The sequence below is a fragment of the Equus asinus genome, chromosome 22 (assembly GCF_041296235.1).
Source record: "Equus asinus isolate D_3611 breed Donkey chromosome 22, EquAss-T2T_v2, whole genome shotgun sequence".
Classification (NCBI taxonomy): Eukaryota; Metazoa; Chordata; class Mammalia; order Perissodactyla; family Equidae; genus Equus; species Equus asinus.
In genome coordinates this window covers 12,301,760-12,326,090 of record NC_091811.1, presented here as the reverse complement: position 1 = coordinate 12,326,090, position 24,331 = coordinate 12,301,760, and the positions used below count along the sequence as shown (strand labels likewise).

At 47.9% G+C, this 24,331-nt stretch overlaps 1 protein-coding gene across 20 annotated transcripts in view; it reads left to right on the top strand.

The window, feature by feature from the left end:
- Positions 1-24,331, top strand: part of CACNA1C (calcium voltage-gated channel subunit alpha1 C) — a 683,102-nt gene that overhangs the window by 537,002 nt on the left and 121,769 nt on the right. For 11 of the 20 annotated variants that reach the window (XM_070495018.1, XM_070495017.1, XM_070495025.1 and 8 more), the window contains exons 10-14: positions 1,141-1,215; positions 3,749-3,839; positions 11,440-11,466; positions 19,513-19,673; positions 20,631-20,856. In XM_070495018.1, coding sequence (XP_070351119.1) covers positions 1,141-1,215; positions 3,749-3,839; positions 11,440-11,466; positions 19,513-19,673; positions 20,631-20,856 — 580 coding nt within the window. The remainder of the gene's footprint in view (positions 1-1,140; positions 1,216-3,748; positions 3,840-11,439; positions 11,467-19,512; positions 19,674-20,630; positions 20,857-24,331) is intronic. The other 9 variants (XM_070495026.1, XM_070495031.1, XM_070495029.1 and 6 more) reach the window with 1 other exon arrangement.

The window sequence follows — 24,331 nt, the reverse complement described above, 5'->3', positions numbered from 1 at the left end:
GTGGGAAAAGTCCATTTCTCAGGAATTAGCTAAAGCATTTGACGTCCAGAACTTGAAGTTCATTGCAGAATACAGAGGTCCCCTCTTCCATTCGCAGTAACAATTGTCTTTACACTTGCCAGCACCCTCCTCTCCAACTGTAGCTCAGACCCAAGGGATGCTTACAGAATTCTTCTCCCTTTTATACAAACCTCCTCAAAAGACCACTTGTTGACAGGGGCAAGCCCAGTGGCACAGCGGTTAGGTGCGCACGTTCCGCTTCGGCAGCCCAGGGTTCACCAGTTCCGATCGAGGGTGTGGACACGGCACCGCTTGGCACGCTATGCTGTGGTAGGCATCCCATGTATAAAGTGGAGGAAGATGGGCACGGATGTTAGCTCAGGGCCAGTCTTCCTCAGCAAAAAAGAGGAGGATTGGCAGTAGTTAGCTCAGGGCTAATCTTCCTCAAAAAAAAAAAAAAAAGACCACCCATTGACAAGCATTTGAGCAACTTCTTTCCCTGTTTAAACTGATGAAAAGCAGATGCATAGATGTTTGGGACGTGATCAGGCCTGAGGCACCAGGTGGAACTTTATTAAATGGAATTGAATGATTGGACAAAGGGGCAAGGAGGTCAATGGATTGTTTTCTACCTGCAAGTAAGTTGTGAGGGAGCCCTTGAATCCACTTCAGATGGGGGAGACGTCAACTCACCTGGGCACTGAGTGGGTGGAGGGGGACACCAATGCTGTGGTTTGACTTTAGCAGATGCCCCATTTGAGCCTGTAAAATCGGTGCCTCCTCAAGGAGACAGCAGGGGTGAGTGTGGCCCCCCAGGAAGTCCTCTCCTCAAAGTCACTAACCAGTCTACGAGTGTAGACTGGAGCCTCTACTGGAGTAATTTCTTCTCCCCAGGGTCCATTATTTGTTTTGTGTTGTTAATTTGTGTGACTTGGGGTTTTTGTTCTATTTTGTTATGTTTTCTTATATGTTTTGGAATATTGCTTTTTATAATTTTTTGAGTTTATTTTTGGAGATGAAAATGGCTGTTCCACGTGAAAGCTGAGTTCCTTGTTTCTTTCTTTTGCCCATGGCTGACTGCATGCTCTCTTTTGATGTCTTGTTCCTGGTTCTTGACACTGACCATCTTGTCTGTGAAAGGAGGCGCTCCAGTGGGCTTGCTTGACCAGAAGAAAGGGAAGTTTGCTTGGTTTAGTCACTCCACAGAAACCCATGGTAATGTTCCCCTGTGCTCTGTGTGTGTAAGTGTGTGCTGGTACGTACCGCACTGCACGGGAGGGTATTTTTCTTGATGGCTTGTGATGCTGTGTGTGTGTGTGTATATGTGTTTGTATGTATGTGTAGTTTTTGTGAGGGGATGGCAATCTGTCCCACTCAAAGCCACTGTCTTGTCGTCTCTTCATATGTATAAAGTCAGCGGATGTGACACTCAGAATCAGCTATTCCTTGATAGAAGCTTTCCTTTGCATAGTGCCAGTCGAGATTTTCACTGTAAATGCCAGCTTGGCATGGTATAGGCAGTGCCTTTATTTAGAAGATTACATGTTTCCTTCTAATGCCCAGGCCTGCCCACTCCTACTTTGGTTGTCCTTCCAAGCCTAGCGCCACTGCCATCACACCACTCCACTAGCACATAAGGGGCTCTCTGGGAGCAAAGTGTCGCAAAGTCAGATGGCTTTTTATACACAGCTGAACTCTTTAAACAATGTTGCCTGAAGAGTTAAAGGCATGTTAGGCCAGAGATGGCTGGAGACAGATGGATTGAAAGACCAAAGGCATTTTAGTGTTGTGACTTCTTCCTTAGTATGGATGGCACAAGGAACCCTGGCAAACTCTGAAGGTTTCGTCTTCCCAACTCCCAGTGCCAAAACCATCCCTAAAGTCTGGTCTCTCCCACCAGCTCCCTCAGACCGCAGGCTGTAGAACTTTTGTAAGTGCTGTGAAACTCAGCACTACCATGTGGCCATTTGCCACCCTCCTGTGATGCTACCAGGGCCTGATTTAGCTTTAAGAACCTCCTCTTGTCCTAGGGTGTAGACTAGGGAGTTGGTCAACATGGGGGCAATCAAAATGAGCATGGTGCAGGGGGTCACGACACCTGTGCTTCGGGTGAAGTCCTACCCCAAACACACTGCAGGACCCTGGGCATCCTTCCCTCCCCCAGGCCTCGCTTTCCTGTCCTGTGAAGTGAAGGGACCGAGTTAGAGCTGGAGGATATCTAAAGTCCCATCCAGCGCCAACTTCTTTGAAATAACATCTGCATTTCTTTTTACCCAACTTTATTGAAAATAAATCCCAAGGTAGAGCGGTCTCTCGTACACAACAAACAGATGGCAGGTCATGGGGCTTTCTGTGTGTGTCTTCCATATTCTTGAGGTGAGTGTCTTCTCACCTGCCCATGTTGTCTTCATCCAAAAGAAAACAATGTGGGAAAAATCCACATCCAGCACGAATATCCGTGTAACCAGTAGGTCTTCTCCTGGGCTGTGGCAGCCCCGTGGGGACGTGTCACCTGGTGCTACATCACCTGATGCTACATCCTCACTAATTGCAGATTCTATGGCTGCTGAGGACTAGTGATTGTCTCACCAGATGAGGAGTTCTGTCCTGTCAGGAGAGCTGAACCAGGACCAATGATGTGATGGCTGCTCTAAGGAACAGGAGTTGGCAAAAATAAGGAACTCATTTTGTGTTGTATTAGAAGGTTAATGGAAGGTGAAAAAGAAGAATTCTCTTGAGTTAAACTTTTATTTGGAATAAACAGTTATAATAAAAGAAGTGGCTTTTTCTAAGCCATCAAACTGGGTTCCAAGCTTAAAAAACTACTACTGCTCTGGAAATTCAGCCCACTGCTGCCTCAGGAAGAGCCTAGAGATTGACTGGACAGATTGGCTCCCGTGGAATTAGATGGTCTATACTCCAGGTCAACCTGCTGAGCTGGGAATGTCAAGGTTGCTGACAGGGGAGAGTAACCCGGCAGTCTATCTTCTAGCCGCATGTAAACTTGATTTGCCGGGTTCCGCAGTTATGTTCCTCATGCCTGATGTCTGCAGTGCTGGTTTGAATCTTAGTACATGATTCTGGTAATGGCTGTTCACTTCAGGCTCTCTATTCCAGGTAGAGTGCTAGACGTAGTTGACTCAGTACCCAGCATGCACCACAGGACAAGGGGCGTTCCTCCAAGTCCATCTAGTAGTTCATGCTGGTGGCAAAAATGCCCTCTCTACAAACAAGCTAGACCCTAAGTTTGGGGGTGGAGCCCTTTAGAATTGGTGGGTAGAAAGAAATAAGGTAAATCAAATATTTTCATGAAAGCTCCTCTTTTTATGGCAAGTAATGGATGCAAATGGAAAACCTTATACAGCTTCTCCAAAGGCGTAGAGTTGAGGGTAGAGAAAGGATTCAATGGGCAGTGTTTTCAGGATGTCTCCTATAAGGTAAAGGATCTTATCACCAGATTTCCTCCCACATTCCCACTAGTTTAGAGTGTCCATGGCAGCAAAACTCAGACTAGACACACAGCAGGCCTGTCAATAAAGGAAACCCCCGCCGCTGGCCAGGGCAGCGCCAGGGCTCAGCCTGCGGCAGCAGTGCCCATCCCCTGGCCAACAGGTGCTGTTCAGGCCCTCTTCCTCCCCAGCAGCCCTCCGTCTTGACTCGGGATTGGGTGTGTTGCAAACTAATGCTCTTCTCTCCTCTTTCCTCCGCGCCCTCAATGCCTTGCTCTGCATCGCTTTGACTCTTACAGTGAGCATGCCCACAAGTGAGACTGAGTCTGTCAACACGGAAAACGTGGCTGGAGGTGACATCGAGGGAGAAAACTGCGGAGCCAGGCTGGCGTGAGTAGGCACGGCTGGGGCTTTTCCGGGTCGTGGGCAGGGAAGCTGTGTCCTGAAGTCACAATGGGTTGGCTCCTCGCCGGGAGGGGTAGAGATTCGAGTGCAGCAAGAAACAGAAACCTCAGGCAGTGCCCTGTGTGGGGAGAGGAGGGCCCAGGTTGAGGGGGGCCCTGGGCAGGTCATGTCTTCAGTTCAGCCCTTCTTTGAGGCTCTCACTCCTGGATTTTGAGGCCCTTCCCACCACATCTGAGAAGTACAGAGCATGTTCTGTGCAGGGTTGGGGGGGCCCTGAAGCCTGTTGCTTCCCAGCCCCCTCACCCCCTTTCATAAGACACAGCTGTGTTAGGGTCCCTGGGTCCTGCTAGCCACCTTTCCATTCTGATAAATGTGACCTAGAAGAAAAGCCAACACGTAAGAAAATACACTGGGAGGTGATAAACATGTTGGTCCTTATCTGTAACACTAAGTTATCCATCTAGTGAAGGGAAACAGGTGCCTGGAACGCAAACTTGAGTTAATAAAAACCTCACCTGTGCGTAGCCTAGAAGGCAGCTGCCTCCTCCCACGTAAGCCCCAGCCTAGATGTTCACATCCTCCTTTCCCTGGCTCAGACCCCAGTCCAGGGCTTCACTGAGCTCACGTGGCCCAGGACTGGGCAGGTGTGAGGAGGGCCAGTTCACACGTGGATTATCACAGTCACCCATTAGTTCCATCTTAAAAATGGAAACCAGCGGTCCCTGGGAAATGTGTCCCCCATCCCCCAAAAAAAAACATGAAGCGAAAAAATGGTTTAACTGCTGAAAATAAGCAAACCGCTGGTCTCAGAAAGCAAAGTCCAAAGATTAAAGTTGTGTTCTGTCAAGGAGTGACATTGACCTTGAGCATGAGGCCTCCTGGGCCATGCTGGTCCCACACTGGGAAGTGGAGCCTGCTTCTCCTCTTTCCTGGTAGGTGTAAGACCTGTAAACTCTGCCCTGTCACTGACAGGCACTGCAGACAGAAGGCCCCAGATGGGACCAGTCCCAAAGACAATGAGTTTCTAAATCACTCCAGCAGTGGAACAGCATCTCATCTCACCCTTTCCCTCTGAAATGACTCAGTGGTCTGGGCAAACCCAACCCTGTTTAAAAGGTTAGCTATAGGAACGCCTAAACATAAGCCACGCCAGCCTCGAGGGTGGCCTCCGAGCCAAAGGAGAAGGGAAACGAGGCTTAGGAACAGACCAGCTCTTGCATCTTCTCTTTCCAAGGTACACGGGCCTTCAGTATCAGTCACTCTGACAGTGGCGCCGGGGAGTCTGCACTGCAGATTTCTCAGTATTGTTGGGAAGCAATTATTGTCAAAATGTTGTTAAAATATGGTGCTAATTACATTTTTAAGCAGCCGTCCAAGCCTTTTCCCTCCTCTCTTCTTTTGGAACCATACAAAACAAGCACTTGAGTTTCTGGAAGTGGGCCCCAGACAGCCACACTAGGGAAAGGCAGATAGCAAGCCTTCAAAGCCTGTCAGGTCTAGGCCTTTCTGTTGTCTTGACACCAAGGAGGGTTAGGGGGCAGATGCTTGAAGACCCTGCAACTCTGGCTTTGGGGCATGGCCCAAATTGCAGACCAGGAGGGACCAGGGAGCTGGCACTAGGAGGTCACTTGAGAGTACATTTCAGGAGAGTGTGGAGGCTCTGCTGGAAGAGCATGACTGTCCCCCATAGAGGAGGCTGGCATCTCTAGCATATCTGTCATTTCCTTGAGGATATGCTCTACAGGCTTGAGAGCTCTGTAGAAATGGTCCCTGTTATCCCCAGGAATAGCCACATTTATGCATCTCCTCTGTGTGTGTAGAATACCTAGTGACAGTGGCAGAATTCTAATATGTACCTAATCAATGATGGTCTTCTCCAACCCACTCCCTTCCCCACCCCTGCCTCAGGCAATGATGGGATAAGAATGCCAGCGTTCCTGGTGGGAGACACAGCATGAAGACAAGCTAGAGGCTGAGACTGAGTGTGATGGTGAGGAGACCGTGAGAGGCTAGTTTTTAAAGCTGAGTTAAAAGTGGTGTGTAGTGAGGGTTTCTATGAAGGTTTCTATATAGTGAGAAGGCCTGGATGAAGATGGTTCCTGGAGGTGGTGGAGGCAGAGAGAAAGGAACTGCAATATATTTTGGTGGGGAGGGGGCAGCTGGGGAGAAAAGGTGATGAAGAGGAAGGAGCCATCAAGGTCTGAAGACAGCAAATGATAAGGATGCTGAAGTAAAATTTGAAGCCAGGGCCCAACCAGGCGGACTTGCAGACATCACACCAGCCATAGGGTGTGGAGGTCCAAAGCTCAGCTCTGAACAGGGATGTAGCCACACTTTTGAGGCTATGGATGTAAAAACTATTAATGAGGTTATAAAACCAGGGCAGTTCATAGAGGATTAGAGGCAGAAGACCAAGGACTGAGCATTGGGAAACTGACACACAGAAGAATAAGACCAAGTAAATGAACCAGATGAAGTGGTTTTAGAGCAGACAGCAGTACTTTCCTGGAAGCCTCGGTAGAAAGAATTTCAGGACAGAGCTGTTTATCTGTGCATTCATTCAACAGGATGCCCAGCTTGGTGCTAGGCAATGAGGATACATAGCAATCAAGCAAATGGACACCATCTCGTTGGAGCTCACAATCCAGTGTGAAAGTGACATTAGACAAGTAAATAAGTCATTATAAATTGGGATAAGTGTTAAGAAGTAACTGTCATGTAGGGTTAATAACAGGGGGAGGGACCTGGTATAGACCGGCAGGTTAGGAAAAACTCCTTTGAAGAATTAAAATTTAAGCTGAGAACTGAAGAGTGAACATACATTATTGAGGTGAAGAGTAAGGAAAAATGTTCCAAGTGTGTTTCAAGGCCCTTGGGTGGAAGAACTGAGAGAAGGCCAGTGCAGCCAGTGCATGCAGGGCAGGAATGAGGGGAGAGTCCGGGAGACAAGGCTGGAGATGGGGCAGGGCCTGGTAGATCCTAATGATCTTCGTCTTTTCCACAAGACCATGAGAAGTGATTGAACGTGAGAAGTCACAGGAATGTGGAGCTGGTTGTTTTGGTTAGCACTGCATTCTTGAAGGATCACTTTGATGTTAGGAGAAGAATGGGTAGGAGCGAGGCCAGTAGGAAACAGGCACACGGTGAAAGGATCTCAACAGCAGTTCCCAAGGTGCAAGATGATGGTGGCTCCGGCTGGAGTCACACATGGAGATGGAAAAAGCAGATGAATTATTTGTGTGTTCTAGAGCCATACTCTGCAGAATTTGACTATGAGAATTGGAGTCTCGGTGAAGGAGAGGGGGTGGACATGAGCCAGCGTAGGGCACTCGTTCCAGAAGTGAGGCCATGGAAGGGAGAGAGGAAATCAGGGTAGGAGAAAGAATAGACAGCAATGGCAAGTGAGGCCTTGTTAAAGGCCTTTCAAGTAAAGACTAGAATAATCTTTAAGGCAGAAAAGAAGCCAGTGAAAAGGGAGAGGCTGAAAGTGCTGGAGTGGAGATGAGTGCTTATAGGAAGACATGGCTTACAAAGAGGAGAAGGGCGACTTCAAAGACACAGTTGGAGAGACTGGATTTACATAGAAGCACTCCCTGTACCTCTGGGACTAACGGTAAGATGGAAAAGAGACCTGGCATCAGGAGTCCTGGGGTCTAGTCCCAGTGAGCCACCAACTAGCCATGTGACCTCAACCAAAACACCTCCACTCTTGAGTCTGAGTCTTGTCCTCTGGCAAACGAAGGGGTCGGCCTTTTGGTTGGTTCAGCGTGCAAAGGCCTGGGGGTCCTGGGAGCTGCAGGGACTACAGAAGGGGACCGCTTTCACCTCTATTACATGTTGGGCTTCCAGGTTAGATTTCATGTGGATAAAGAATTCTATAACTTGATAAATTGCAAACCATAGATCCAGGTGGTATCTAAGAGTTCCTTCCAGTTCTCAAAGGCTACAGTTTATAAAGAATATAGAATCAGAAAGAGGCTCTGATGAAGAGGGTCAATGATAGGAGTCATACAAAATATCTATCATGTCATCACAGAAAGTGAGAGTTTGGTGTTCTAGGCACCTTGAGGACAGTACAGAAGATTCGAACTAGTGAGTCACCGAGAAGTCACTAGGAATGCTGAGCAGTGCCGAAGCCATGGGGGAGACTGACATCGTAAATGTGGAGTCAGCCTCAAAGAACAATTTGACATATTTTTTGCAGCCTCTGTAGCCTGGAAGCACTAAAAGCATGCAGTGGTGTGAACCAGGGTGGGTGTTTAGCCGAGCAGGCACAGCAGAAGGCCCAGGCGGTGTGGGAGTCTACATTGTGTTGAAGGCAACATTGAAGTGACTGTGGGGCCATTGCTAGGTACCAGAGGCCAAATCTGACATTAGCCTGAGAGCCCTGGAAGGGTGTGAGTGATTGGGAAGGGCCAGTGAGGGCAAAAGTTGGTTCAGTGAAAGGGCAGGAGGGCTAATGGAGAAGGAGACTCTGACCAGAGATACAGAGCAACTGAGTTCAGCATCCAGCAGTTGGAGCAATGCTCTGTGACAAGGCCCAGGGTGTGACCCTTCTAGTAATGACAGCTGAGGGGGGTGTTGCAGTTGTGGATTCAAGGTTAAGTCAGATGTATATCAACCTGGATGATGACTGCAGTGCCATCTGACTCATGTGAAAGGCAAATTGGGACGATTCAGGGAAATATTATTTCACACAGCAGGCAGTAAACATATGGTGCTCATTACTCTAAGAAGGAGAGAAAGGCTGAAAATATAAATAGCTCCCAAGAAGTTCAAATATTTGTCAAATAATAACAAATGCAAATTGCGTAACTAAGCAAAATACAAGGAGTTTTAGGGTTGTCTTTAATTTTGAACCTTAATATCAACAAAGAAAATTGTGGTTTCCTGGAAGGTTTATCTTGGGCACCTGGGCAGAGAAAGCATCTTGGGTTGAATGAATTTCAGATCCAGCCCAGTGGAATTTTACCTCACTAGAATATTGCTGATGGAAAAAGCCAAAAAGGCTTCTGAGCAGGCTGTGCATGCCCCATTGGGGTTTGGAGAAGCTGAAGGTCTCTGCTGTTCCAAGGCCTCACTGGGATCTGAGGTGGTTTAACCAGTAGGCGGAAGCCTTTGCCACATGTCAGACAGCCTAGGGTGTGGAATGGGGCCGTGCTACACGGCACCCACTTGCTCCCCAGCTCACGGACTCACACAGAGGGATGGACTAGCTTTCCAAACCTTAGCTGGTGGTTACCTCCCAGGAGGTAAAAGGCAGCCGAGCAGCGGGGTCCCTCTGTTTTCAGGAAGTGGGGTTCTGCAGCTGCCTCCCACCTGTACAAGGAAGTATGGAGAAGTCAAGGAGCTGGGGCTTTACAAGGGTTTCTTCCTCCAGCTCTGCAAGGGCTAGGATTTTCCTTTTCCTCCAGACACATGCCACTTGAGCAGCACTCTCCCCCTTCTTAAGTAGGGGTGCTTAAGTAATATGGTGCTTAAAAGGGGATGAATGTTTCAGAGCCAGCAAGCCTAAAATTATGCTCACAATCCCCTGAGAACAGCAACAACAACAACAAAAATCAGTCTTCAAGGGAGGTGCCCATGGTTACACATCAGGACTTGTACGTAAGTGGGAAAGAAAGTCCTGCTCCATTTCCTCCTCTTCACAGTGTGCCCGAATGCCAAGGAAGGACCCGTAGCCAATGACCATGCTGGAACTCGGACCTCGTTTTAAACGGTCACCCTCAGCCCTGATCCTCCCCTGTGCCCACATCCCAGAGTCATTTCCTTAGGAGATAGGAACACTGAGATTTTGGTTTCCCCATTAGGAGTTTTTAAGAACCCACTTTTGCTTATAACTCACTTGGACTGAGAGAGAGACTTCAAGAGACCTTACAGGGAAGGGCATGTGGTCTGTATTGAAGGGAGAGAATCATTGGGGCATTTCTGAGAGAAAGCCTGGGGCCAGGCCCAGCCCTGTAGACAGAGTCACAAGACTAAAGGCCGTGGTCATCTGCTTGGGCTTGTGAACAGCGAGGAGTGTCAGTTGCCCAAAAGCAAGCCTGGGGAAGACCCTGACAGCCCCAAACTCAGCGTGGCCCTGCTGGAGAAGAGAGCGCCCGGATTCCCCAGCACCCAATTAGCGGCTGGAAACATTTGTTTCCCCCATTAAACTGTGACGCTAAATAAAAACGCTGCCCTTGGCTCCCGGTCCCCCTCCCACACGCTTTGTTAGCGTGTGATTAAACCCTCCAGCCCTAGGAGGCAGTCTTTGGGGGTGGGAAAAGGTTATTAGCTAACCATTCAGAGCAGTAAAGGCACTTGGCTCAGAATCTCAGTGCCCCAGAGATATAATTATCTCATGCACGATGGCTTTGCCACCTGTCACATCTTCTGGTTTAATTTTTTTTAATAAAAAATAACAAGAGGAGTTGTTTTCTTGCTGTACAACAGAGCTCACTGTGTACTGAGCTGGGACAACACAGGGTTGCAGCCGTCGTGTCCCAAACTGCCCGCCCCTGTGTACTCTCTGCATCTCTCTTTGTCTCTCTACCACTGTCTCCATCCCTTTCTTCATCTCTAACTTGCATTCTGCATCCTACCGCACAGCCATCTGAGCACAGTCTCTCCTCCTGCATCTCCCTGGTATCCACTGCCTTAACACCATTTCTGACATGTTGCCTTCTGTTTTTTGTCTCAAGTGCTTGCCTTCCCTCTCTCTCTCTCTCTCACTCTCTCTCTCTGTGTCTCTCTCTCACTCTCTCTGTCTCTGTGTGTGTGTGTGTCTCTCTCTCTCTCTTCCTCCCTTCTTCCCTTCCTCCTCCCCCAGCCTGCCTCTATCCAGCCTCCCCTGGACTCTCCTGTATGAACAGGTATTCTCAGGACCTCCTTGAAGTTTCCACCCTTCACTGGACCCCTCCTCCCTGATACAATAATCCTTTGAGTCAGCTACCAGCCCGCCTGCCCTGTGCTTCTGCCCAGAAGTCCCCCAGGTCTTCAGGGTTGCACATGACTGTCAGCATCCTGGGTTTCAGACCCCATGGCTATTTCTTTAGGCCCAGTTTGCAGCCCTCAGGCCAGGACTGTAGTGGCCTCTCAGTTTCCAGCTCGCTCCTTTCTCTTATCTTCACTTTATACCCCAGCATTGGCCAGGCTCCTGCTTGGACAGCAGTGACATCTACACCAATGTGTTCCTGCCTGTGGTTTCCAGCTGGTGAGATCCTTGTGCCTTGTGCCTGGCTCTTTTCAAGGTGCAGCATTCCTCACACGCTGCCCAGCCCTACCTCATGGAACCTGCTGGGCAGACACTGGCCATCTGAGAATGGCCCTCTCCCTCTCCAGGGAGCATTAGCGCCACTTAGAAGATACTGGGTTTGTAGATTCGTCAGCTGGCCCAGCCCTCAGTCCCCACATTCAAACACAAGAACACGCCAGGAGATGCTCACAGACAGGGTTTCCTCTCCAAAGTTCTTCATCCCACACATCCGTCCAGTGCCCATCTAAAGTCTCCTGGGCAACACCGGACTTCTCTGCATTGTTGAACACGTTTGAAGTAGAAGAAAATGTGTGTGTCATTTGGTAATGTCTCCTTTTTCTCTTTCAGCCACCGGATCTCCAAGTCTAAGTTCAGGTGCGTGAGCTGCATGCTGCTCTTGTTTCCTGCTCTAACCTGGGTAGCCCAAGGTCATACCTCCAGATGGGGTGGTAAAGTGAGAGGTGTTCTTCTAAGGGGGTAACTGCGCTCTTTTGTATGGCTATCAAGAAGAGGCTTGTGGATCAGATCAGGCAGGTACTTCAGGGTTGATATTTGTTGATCTTTGACCGTCAGTCTTTGTGGCAGCACCATCCCTAGGAGGTCGTGAGACCGAATATCTCCCTCTCCCGTGTAAGATGGAGTCCAGTCTAAAAAGATGTAATGTGGACACTTACTGCTATTCATAACTATTTCAGGTTTATGGAACACGATGAGATAGGAACTTTAAGGATTATGGAAAGCATGTAGGATTGTGACACTGCTCTGCTTCAGAACCTTCCACAGGACCCATGGTCTTCAGCCCCCATCTGCCTTTCCAGCCACACTTCCCGCACTCCCCAAGCATGCCCTTTGTTCCAACCACATGGAACTTCTTGTGGTTACCAGAAAGTTCCCAGGGCCTTTCTTCATGGAGCCCTTCTTCTACCTGAATCACCATGTCCCCATGTCTTCATCTAGAGAACTCGGACTTTTGTTAAGAACCTCCAACATTACCACATCTATGACACCTTCTGCAAACTCCCCAGGGGAAGTACTCACTCCCTCCATTCCCATGGTGCTTTGCTCGTACCTCTGTCACAGCACCTACCCGACTTCACTCCATTTATTGGCTCACAGGCCTGTTTCCCCCAACAGGCTGTGCGTGCCTCAGAGGTATTATTTCCAGAGAGTCTAGCTAAGTGCCTGTCCAGTGGCAGGCTGTCCATACACGTGTGCTGAGTGGATGAATGGATGGATATGTGGAGTGGGGATGTGAATGTACTCCCACAAAGCTTGTACATGCCCAAAGATATTGGTTGTTTGTGTTTCATAACTGATCTAGTGTTGTTTCCCTGGCCTCACCTACTGCGTAGCAGGAGCATAAATAACACTAAATTTCAGTCCAGTTGCGTAAATGCAGCCCAGTGCTGTATTTGAAATAATCCCTTAAGGTGAAATATTCCGACTCTCATATTTCCTTTTCCCTAGCTCCTCTCCAAGATGGAGTCTGCATGCATAGGGGTAGGCGACTTCAGGATCCCAGGAAGTAAACAGGGCTTGGTCAGGACTGGTGCTGGCGTCCTCCTGAGTCCTCTGCTTATCCCTGCTGTGTGGTGGCTAGTCTGGGCTGCTCTCTGAACTGGTACCTGCTGAGGTGCAGCAGCTCCATCTCCATCCGTTCCACCACTGGAATCCATGGGCCCCCATATTTACATCCGATCTTGAAATCTCCACCTCTGTCCTCTGATCCCCAAGCTCCACTGGTCCCCTGACTTTAGCATCCTCGCACCTCATCTGAGTGCACAGACGCTTCCAGACCCCTCACACTCCATGAACAAGCTTTGGGAAACCGGGAGCACTATGGCAGGCTCACCCACCTGCCTGCCTCCCACCACTCTCTCTTCACCAGCCTGGATGGAGCTCTAAGCCAAAGGCTGACATTCTCCAGGGACCTTCAGACCCCCTCTGCTACACCCAGTAGAGGCTGCCCACTAGCCCCACTGTCCCTGGGCCTCCCCATGACTGTCTGGGGGTTTCTAAAGCAACCTTCTCTAACCTCTTGAGGCTTGGGCCCAAGGTTGAGAATTAAATAACTCTGCTGTCTGACTTTCTCCTCTGCTTCTGACACCTTCTTTCTCTCATATTCCACTGGGACTGGAAAATTCAGGCTTTTCTCCCCTTCCTCTTTCTCTTAAGCCATGACCACCTGCACATAAAAATCTAGGGAGAAGTCTACCAGGCCTAGCTCTGCTTACATGAACAAGAGCTCTAGAAATAGAGTCCTCTCTCTCTCTCAGTAATGCTTAGCTCTTACTGCTTTATCGCCTGCATCTGGAGGAGTGGCTGGTACATAACAGGGATGGAATAAATATTTGCTGAGTAAATGAATGAATGAATGATCTTGGCTCAGTAAGACAGTAGGCTTCATACTCTCTCAAACAAAATATCTAATTTGACAGCCAAAGCTGAGAAATCATTTTGTACTTCTGACATTTCCAAAGCCCCTACACAATAAGAGTAAGGGATATAAAAATACATTTTAAAATGTTTCCAAAATATCATTCTCATTACATGCAAATGAGTGAATCGTAAATGAAGGAATGAATGAATGAACAGTCTGGAGGATGGAAGAGAAAGTGCATATTTGTGTGGACTCTGCTGAGTGAGAGATACCCAGGGGACATTGGGAACATTTTCTTATCCAGTGTTCTATGGTGTATTCTGTGCTTTTGAAAAAGAGGAAAGAACAGTGGTCCCCTGACTCTGGACTCTGCTCAGGTTTGAGGCATGGCTCACCCTGCTGTGTTCTTAACCTCCTTATACCAGCCGTTTGACCTCTGCGGCGGCTATTCAAGATACAACAGAAACACAGAGAGGACTCTATATTCCCAAAAGACTTCTTACCTGTAGGCTGGCACTATCATTAAACCCATTGTCAGATGAGCATACCAAGGCTGAGAGACCCAGGGCCACATGGCTCATATACGGCTGAGTCAGAACCCACACCCAGGCCCCAAGCCACTAACCACCATGCCATTCTGGTGATAGGTTCCGCCCAGGAGCACTACCCCTGTCTCTGCTGAGCTGTTGTATCATGGGCATTGCCGAGAAGCGGGGAGGGCGGCAGGAGCTCTACCACAGTCCTGTTGATTAGAAAGTAACACAAGCCACATGTGCACTTTCTAAAATTTTCTAGTAGCCACATTAAAAAGTAAAAAGAAACAGGTGAAATTAATCTTAATATAATTTGTTTAACCCAGTATATCTAAAACATCATTTCAACATGTAATACTATAAAAATTATTGATGGAATATTTTACATTCGTTTTTTTGTACTAAGTCTTTGAAATCCAGTGTGTATTTTCTACTTACCACACACCTCAGTTTGGACTGGCCATATTTCAGGTGCTCAATAGCCGCATGTGGCTAGTGGCTACCACACCAGAGAGTGTGGCCCTAAAGAGTCTGAGCAGATGTCAAGTGGCGGCCATCCCATCCAGATTCTAGAGCCCACTGATGGTGTCTGTTCAGGGAATATCAAAGCCTGGCAATGGATTCAAAATGCCATCAATTATCAGACTAGACCTGGAGTAGTTCCTGTCTGCTGCTAAGGTTTCCACTACATGTGTAAGAAAAATGTGCCCTCGCGCTTTCTGTCTGTCTGATTGGGCAGCCAAGACTGAATGGGAGCATAGCAGAGACCTGGAAATATGGGGAGAAATGCAGAGAGAATTTTTGTAACTCAGAAATAACTTTGTAAACAGTGAAGAGCCTGTCTTACTCCAAAAAAGAATCTGATATTTGAATATTAAAAAAATCAAAGTATTCCTGATTCCTTTCTCAGTTTAATAATGACATGAATGAATTTGAGCTTAAAACTGGCCTATTATATTTCCGAGACTGAATGGTTTATTTAAAAGAAATATTAGGACAGAACTTTTAGGGAAAATTCGGCAAATTAATGGACTTATGACTTTAGGGCAATATTAAGGTATTCTCCTGGTAAACCAAGTCTCCACTTTGAGAAATTAGTTACAATAAAGAATTCTGCAACATTTGGGGCTCACTGTTCAGAGCAGGTTTTAAACAGTTACAGAACAAGTGATTCCAAAAGTCTTGTGCAATTTGAAGGGATTAATCAGATAACCTGTTGGAGTTTTCCTCTCTCGACTTTGCAGAGTTCTGGAGTGAACCCCACGGGCTTCTACTATTTGGGAGGACTGTCTTGCCCCATCGTCAGTGAAAAGTGCCTCTAATGTTCCCTGTGCTTCTGCCATCCCATAAGCAACAAGGATGTGTCCAAATTTGCCCCAGTCTCTCATAGTCCATTTTTAAGTTACTTATGTATAAAAGAATTAAATTTAATGATTTTGGGGGTTGCTTGTTCTCAATTCTGTTAAAGCAAAGATAGGAACTTACTTTGGCCACTAGATAGAGCCTGAAGTAGCCACCATTTTGATGTTGTCTACTGTTCTAGATGCCTGTCAAAAATTATGTGTCAAGCAAACTCTTTTAGGAGCCCATCCTCTCCTCACCCCCACCCTCATCCCCGGGTGACAAGAGGTCCAGGGCTCTCAAAACTTGTCTTCAACAAGGAGTTAGTAAATCTGCATAGAATTTGTCTCCACTGCTCTGCCAACCTGTCCGTGAGGTGTTCTTGCCACGTGAAATGGACTGCACTAATATTGTGGGTCTGTAACAAAGGGGAGGGCAGTCCCTTCCCCTCCAGGATCTTAGGATCTCATTGGAGAGGCAAGAACCATACAATAAAAGATAACTGACAATACAAGGCACTGGGAAGTCACTTCCTCTGGGGAGACTTTGCCGGCTTGGACGCTTGGCTGGGACGCCCTTTGATGTGCTCTGGGGGCACTTCCAGTAAGCCTGCCCTGGCGCTGAGCACCCTCTTTGCTTGCTTAGGGGTCTGTATCACCCACGTGAGTTTTATGCAAAGACTGTGTTTATCATAATAACTGTTGAATATCTAGTACCTAGCCCATGGAAGGTATTTAATAAATATTTTTGAATGTGTAACTAAAATGAGTAATGCAGACAAGTGTGACAGGAGTTCTGAGTCTGGGAAGACTAGAAAAGTTCACCATGGAGAAGCTGGGACTTGAAGTGACCCCTAAGTGATGAGCAGGACATAGAAGGGGGAGGTCCTGGTAGCTGAGGGGACAGTCCATATAGGTGGAAAGGCAAGAGCAGGGTCCAGTATTGGGAAGAGGTGAGGTGGATCTGAGGGTGAGTGCGCAGAAATTTCCCGTGGGAATGCAACGATAGAGAAGTTTGAAGAAGTATGTGAGACACATTCCTCTCCATCCTTCTCTCCTATGTCTACATGTGGGAAGTTCTATTCCTAGAGTAAAGGACTTTTCCAGTTAGTGTGAAGGGAACATAAATAGCAGGCAAATTGCTCCTCCCTATTTTATCATTTAATTTCTATATCCTCCATACATATATAAACACACAAATAAATTTACACATTCTAATAAACCATTACATTTATTATACAGTAGGAAGCGTTGCCAGGAAACCAGTTGTCAAGCGAAGCTATATTTTGAAGAGTGGGAAGTGTATAACTATCTTTAAATACTTTCTCTGGATAGTAATTACCCCAACCCCCACCCAGCCCAAGTCCGAGGGGCTCTCCTGAATGGCTGTGCACAGGAACAGCGCCGTTTACGGGTGCACCCGGTCTATGGGTCCAAGTGGAGCAGCTCCAGAGCCATGGGCCAGGCCTGACGGTGTAGCACCGCGCACCCACCTCCCCCAAACTTGGGGAAAGAGGAGCTTAATCAAGTTCTGAGTATTCAGCTGATTGCCGGTCGGTTCCTACATGCCGTGAAAGAAGGCAGAGTCGCTTCCTTTGGACTCTGAGTAAGTTATCAGTGATTTCTGTAACATGAGAGTGTGTCTATGTAAACATATTTCTTGGAACTACAATGCAAGCTATTTAAGATCGGATATGAGTTCTTCCTGAAAGTTCATTTTTCAGGAAAAAAATTGTCTTCCAATTTCTCTGCAATATTAATAACCACAGTAACAGGCAAAAAGCAGTCCTGTCCCAGCAAGATAAGGCTCCTCAGCACAAGGTCGCCTCTCACCAGGACCCCTGGGACCCCTGTCCCATTCCTTTGCCCCTCTCTTCGCCCTCCCCCGTCCTCCCTCTTACCCAGGGCGGTATGTCTGGAGGAGGGAAGCCTCCCTGAGTGTCTGTGGGAACTGGGGTCTTTTGACCCAAGCAGCTCTTCTCGTGTAGTGAAGGTCCCCCAAGCAGCAGTTGTGTCCCCTGCAAAGGCCTGGCGCTCACTGGAGGTGGCCTTCAAGCCCCGTAGTGATGTAGGGGTCGGATCAGAACATGACTCCATTAATCTTTCTTCCCTCTTCGTTCTGCAGGCCCAAAACGAAGGGAAAAATAGCCTGCTTAGATGACCCCACTTGTCTAACCTCAGAACAGATTTTAGCAAAGGCTTGGTAACAGGATTTTCCGCAGACAGGAGGTAGAAAATGACAGAACAGAAATTGAGATGAAGCCAAGCTATCTCTAAAGGCAGTTGGGCGTGGGTGGAGGGTCCACAACAGCGGAGGTCTGTGTCCCTGGGAACCAAGAACGCAGCAGAGTGCACACGCGCACGGACTGTCGCTCTCGCGTTCGGCTTTGCTTCTCCTCTGCCCTCTTTATTACCCAAACAGGCTCTGTCTGCAGCTGCCAACTGGGCTTCTCAACATACGTGACCTGCAGGCACCTCTAACCATTTCCCGAGCTGAGCACCCCACCTTTCTCCTCCTGACGACCTCTGCTTCCGGAGCACTCCTCCTGGTCTGCACCTGCGTTGGTTAGGACCCCATTCGTCCACATCGCTCCAGCTAGAAATCTTGGCCATCCCTTCCATACCTTTCTCTCCTACTCTACACATCTAGTCAGGCTCAAAGGCCCCCCAAATTGGTGTCAACTCAGTCTCCTCTTTTCCATTAATAAAGCCACTGCCTTTGTCATCTCCCACCCAGATGGCTGAAAGAGCATTCCTCATGCTACCCCTGATCCAGAAGTTGGCAGAGTGGTTGTTTTCGTTGATTGTTTGGTTTTCTAAAGCCAAATGCCATCATGTCATTCTTCCTATCAAAGTCCTCAGCATGGCCCTCTGCAGCTCCCTCCCGAGCACCTCTCCAGCACCCTTTTCTTCTCTCCTCTGCATGGTGTGGATATTTATTCAATGTTTGGTCACCAGAGTTACCAAATACAGCTATATATTGCCTCTGCATCACGAGGATGAATGCTATAAGCTATGAGGGGCCAAGCTGTAAACCGCCCCCCCCACACACACAGCGTTACAGAATGGGAGTATTTCCTTGAGATCGTCTAGCCTAAAGGTTCCCAACCATGGTTCACATTAGAACCACCTGGGAACTTTAAAAAATACCGATGGTAGATTTGGTATTTAAAAAATACCCAGCCCCCAGAGAACAAGATTTAATTGCTTTGGGGTTGGGGCCTGGGTACTGGTGAGGTTTTTTGGTTGTTATTTTTAAGCTTCCCCAGGTAATTCTGTGTACAGCCAAGTTTGAGCATTACAAACAAAAGTCCCTAACCAAGAGACCATGGGAACATCATATGGACCGTGGCCGAGCTGCAAGGGGGCCACGTGCTGCATGAACTTCTCTGGAGAGGGTGTGGATGTGTGGATGTGCTGACTTTTCTGAACAGAGGGTCTAAACATTTGTCAGATTCTCGAAAGATTCTATAAGCCCGTGAAAGCAAAGAACCTCTCATCCAGATTCACCCCTTACACTGTGCACATGAGGCAGCAGGGAGTAAGGAGTGAGACACTGGGCTGGGGAGAAATCCCAAGCTGGCTCTGCGGGTGTGTGATGTTGGTCAAGGTCAACCTCCACGGCCCTTAGTTTTCTCCTCAAAATCAGGATCGCGCCTGCTTTTCAGAGTTACCAAAAGAATTCGAGAGAAGGCAGGAGCAGTGCCTGCCATGGCAGTGGCACGCGGGAGTCTCATCAGTAACCATTACTGGTAACCACAGCTACTGATCCGGCTCTTAGTGCTCTCAGTACCACTCCTAATAAGTCCATTATTACAAAATAAAAATTCTACCCACTTTTTGAGCACCTTCAGCTTCATGCCAGATGCATTATATGGTATTTTATCAATCCCACAACAACCCTGTGAGGTCGGCCCTATGCCCATTTCATGCATGAGAGAACCAAAGGTTAGAAAGGAGCAGGGACAAACCCGAGGCCCCGTGGCTAAGTGGTAGAGCCTGGTTAACGTGATGGAAAGCTTGTCTCCCTGCCGCCAGCTTGCACTGCTCTAGTGTGAGGCCAAGTCAGTTCAGGGTGAAGAAAGCCACGGCGCTGCCTTTTGGACTGGGAAAAATCTGAATCTCACAGCCACTGCCCTCCCCATCCTCTCTCCTTGCCCCTTTCCAGCCGCTACTGGCGCCGGTGGAATCGGTTCTGCAGAAGAAAGTGTCGTGCAGCAGTCAAGTCTAACATTTTCTACTGGCTGGTGATTTTCCTGGTGTTCCTCAACACGCTCACCATCGCCTCCGAGCATTACAACCAGCCCCACTGGCTCACGGAAGTCCAAGGTGAGAGGCGGCCCCTGGCGCTAGTCTTGTTTACTCTTGCGAGCTCAGCCCTCGGTCCCAGGGAGGGAAGAGCCACGGGCAGAAAGTTGATGGGAAAGCAGCCAGCGGCCTTGGCTCTTGGTAGGCAACATGCTGGGGACACCAAGGGCCTGACCGCTTGCAAACCCCACAGTAAGATGCATCATCTCGCTATAAACAGACGTGGCTCACCTGCACAGCCCAGACTGCCTGCCCCAACAGGCACTGTTGGGTCCAGGTGACAAGGACACGTGCTGCAGCTTGTTTGGCTATCTCAGACCCTTGGCTGCCAGCTTCCCAGAGTGGGTTGCCAGGACCTCAGGCCTTACCCCGCCTCCAGGCAGGCTTGCAGAGCACGTGAGCATGAGGTAAGCAAAGAGGCCAGGAAGAGGACCACAGTGTCCTGAGTCAAGGAGCTGTCCCTGATGGCGTCCCCACATCCTAGGAGCGGATCTCACCAGCCAGCATCCCAGGGCCCTCCAGGGGAGTCAGGCAGACACAGGGCTGCATTCCAGAACCCTGGGCAGCCGTCACTCTCCGGTGTAGAGGGCAGGATCCAACGGCCTGACTCCCTCTTTTGCCTGATGATTTGGGCAGATTACTCACCTCTCTCAACCTCACTTCTCATCTCTGAAAATGGGCGTGATAACAATAGTGCCAGCTCTCAGAGCTGCTGCGAGGAGTGAAGGAGATAATGCGCTCAGAGCCCTTGGTGCACAGTAGACTCGGTAAATGTTCATGTGGTGATAACTAGATACCCCTTTCCACCGATTTGGCCCTAACAGTCCTCTTTAGGTGGCAGTGGATAGGAGAGGCGTCCTGGCTGGGAAGGGACCGTTTGGGGTTTTTTCCAGTGGTGATAATTACCGTGTTTTCTTCCTCCTCCTCCCTCTCCTCACACCCCTGTTTGGACGCCTCCCCCGCTCCTGGACCTGCCAGATACGGCCAACAAGGCACTGCTGGCCCTGTTCACCACGGAGATGCTGCTGAAGATGTACAGCCTGGGCCTGCAAGCCTACTTTGTGTCCCTCTTCAACCGCTTCGACTGCTTCATCGTGTGCGGGGGCATCCTGGAGACCATCCTGGTGGAGACCAAGATCATGTCTCCACTGGGCATCTCTGTGCTGAGATGTGTCCGGCTACTGAGGATATTTAAAATCACAAGGTATTTGGGTCCTCATTTCCCCTCAGACATGGGACTCAGGGAGAAGTTCTTCTGGAAGGCAGGGGCGGCAGGAAGGCCTGGGTGGGAGAGTAGCCGCTATTTTCTTGAAGGGTCTGTCCTCTGCTCGGATATGACGACGGGAGTTTTTATTCATTTAGTTGGTCTATCGTTTAGAAATTCCTTTGGCTGCTCATTCCAGAGACTCAACTCAGTGGTGTAAGCAAATCAGAGGTCGGTTGAGTCACGTAAAAGACATCCAGAGGTGGGCAGCCGTGTGGCTTCCAGAAGGTCTCAGGGACCCAGTCCCCTTCTGTCCTGTGCTTTGCCAGCCTTAGGCCTACCTTCCACCCCCAAGGTCCCAAGGTGGCTTCTGGAGATTGAGTCATCATGTTTGAATCGAGGCAGGGAGAAGAGAAAGGGCCAGGGCCAGAGGGGCGCCTGTCCCAGCTGAGTCAGCCACCTCCAGAGCTCTCCCAGAAATCTCACCAAGGCTCTGTTCTCATGGCCACCCCAGCTGTTAGAGAGACTGAGAAAGTGACCTTTTAACTGGGAGTGTGCTGCCCCAAATGCAGTCAAGATCCCTGGTTCCTTCCTTCTTCCTTATGAAGACAGAGGATGGATATTGTGACACAGATGGCTTTCATCGCTCCTTCCACATGTTCACCCCCTCTCCCATCTGTCTGTCCGTCTGCCCACCCAAATCTTGCAGTCTTCCTAACTCTCTAGGTCAAGCAGTGATTGTCATGTAGAGGACAGGCAGGGGTAGGGAACAGGGAGAGGGCAGCATGCTCTAGGACAATGATTTCCAGCTGTGTTGTGACCCATTTTGGGTGTTAAAATCAGTTTATTGCATCACAACCACCATTTTTAAACAGATTTATTGAGATATAATTCACATGCTATTTAATTCACCTTTTTAAACTGTGTAATTCAGTTTTTTATGTATTAGAGTTCTGCAACCATCAGCACAACCTAGTTTTAGAACGTGTTCATTACCTCAAAAAGAAACCACATACCCACTCCTCTTGCCCCCCACCTTCCCTCCCAGTAGAAACCACTGATTTCCTTTTATCTCTATGTATTTGCTTATTCTGGACGATTCATATAAGTTAAGTCATACAGTACGTGATGTTTTGTGACTGGCATCTTTCACTTGGCAGAGTGGTTTCAAGTTTTTCCACGTTGTAGCATCTGTCAGTACTTCACTCCTTTTGGTGGCTGAATAATATTCCACTGTGCATGCATGTGTGTGTGTGTGTGTGTGTGTATCACATTCTGTTTGTTCATTCATCACTTGGTGGACATTCGGTTTCTTTCCACCTTTTGGCTGCTATGAGTAATGCTGCTATGAAGCATTTGTGTTCAAGTTTTTGTATGGATGTGTGTTTTCATTTCTCTTGGATACTTATTTAGGAGGAGAATTTCTAGGTCATTTGATAACTCTGTATTTAAGATTTTGAGAAACTTTCAAACTGTTTTCCAAAGAGATTGGGCCATTTTACATTCCCATCAGTGATGTATAAGGGTTCCAGTTTCTCCACACTCTCATTTTTAGTGAAAGAATGAAATAGAATAAGAAAACATCAGAGGGCCTCACATGAATGTGAGCATTGCTTCATAAAAATATTTTAGATATATGTCTGAGTTGCAGTATAATGCCTATTTCTCACTATGGGTTGTGGTAGAAGGACGTATCAGAAACCCCTGGAGGGGAGGGGGTTCAAGTTGTGTCCCCCCTAGAGATACAAGTCTCCTCTCCTTAAGAATCTCTGCTTTGGGACCCTGATTGATAAGAGGAGCCCTGAAACCATCAGCTGGATTGTGTTGGAAGAAAAGAGGGTGGGGGTTGGTGTGTTCCCTTCAAGGACCAGCGTTGACCACACCCTGCTCAGAGTGCTCTGAACCTGACCGAGCGAGTCTCAGGGGCCTGCATTGCACCCCGGGTATCACGGTTCTTTTCGCAGTTCTCTCGGCAGCCATGCCACACACAGTCACTGTGGTGTCATCAAGGGTCAAGTGGGAAAAAGCATTTAAAGGGTTCAGTTCAGTGCCAGGCACAGGAGACACTCAACAACAAGAGCATTTATTATTAATCTAATTATAATTGTCACTATTAAGAGAAGGAAGAAGGAGAAAAAAGCTAATGGTGATGATCGACACATACACACTCTCTTACTTTGTTTATCCGCCATGTATATGCTACATGTCAACCTCTGAGAGAGACGGAAAAAGGTGTATGGCATGAACTGAACCCAGGAGAAATTTACAGTCTGTCCAGGGACCTGGCGCTTGTACATATGAAGCAATTGCAAGAAAAGCTAGGACAGAATAAAATGAGCTGGAAAATAGGTGGGGGGACACCTGCTATGGAAAATTAGGAACAGAAGAGCATTCCTGGAAAGGTTTAATGTCAGATGACAGGCTCAAAGTATACACAGAATTTAAATCCACACGTTTAACACTCCTGAGCGACAACCCCTTTGCCCCCTCAAAAAAGAGCTCTTCCTGAATATCTTGGCATTACAGAAAATCCATAGTTTAAAATAAAAGTAGTAGAAATATAATAACAATCATCGTTTACCTGCGTCAGTGCTGGCTCTTTGCCAGATACTGTGATCCGAATGCTGGCATGCATTCACTCCGTTCATCCTCTTGATTACCTACAAGAGACAATGAGGAGAGGGCACTATGATCATTATTTCCATTTTGCAGATGAGAAAACTGTGGCTTAGAGAGTTAGGTCACTTGCCCAAGGTCACAGGAACTGCTCACGAGTGAAGCCGGGATTAAGAGGCCAGTCTGTCTGTCTGTCTGACTGCAGGTTCTGTGCTCCTAGCCATGACCACCAACTGCAGAGTTGACTGAAAGTTGTGGTCTGTGTCCCTGAGACGAGACTTAAAGAATTTTTACATACTGATTCTTGGTTTTAGATAAATTGCTGATTCTACTTGCTCCTCTTGGGGTCTAGTAAAAGCTATTTTTAGTTTGGAGTTCCTAGTACCTCTTAAATAATTCTCAAAAGTCCATACTTTAGGAGTTTTCTTTTTGTTTTTGTTTTTGTTTTTAATTCTCATAGAAAAGAATTCTTGCTTCTAGATGTCATAGCGTCTTGAAGAGGTTTAACGTCATTCTGTTTTTAATAAACAATTTATCTATTTCTAATCTGAAACGATTCCCGAGAAACCATTTTTTTTCAATCTGTGTTTATCAGAGAGCTTCCCATAGTCCGTCCATGAGAAAGATTAGTGGTATTTTCAGATCTCTGTAACGTCTATAAACAGAATAATTTCATTATCTAATTGGAAGTTACTTTGGGCGAAAGCTGTCGTCTTCCTGTTTTCCAGTCTCCAAACCCTCTGGGGGCTTTTGGAAAACAACAAAGGGACAGGCTGTGCAGGGAATCCCATGCTCCGTCTGAACTTTGTCTCCGATACAACCCAGTGACCAAGAAAATGACTAAAATATGGGCTGGGAG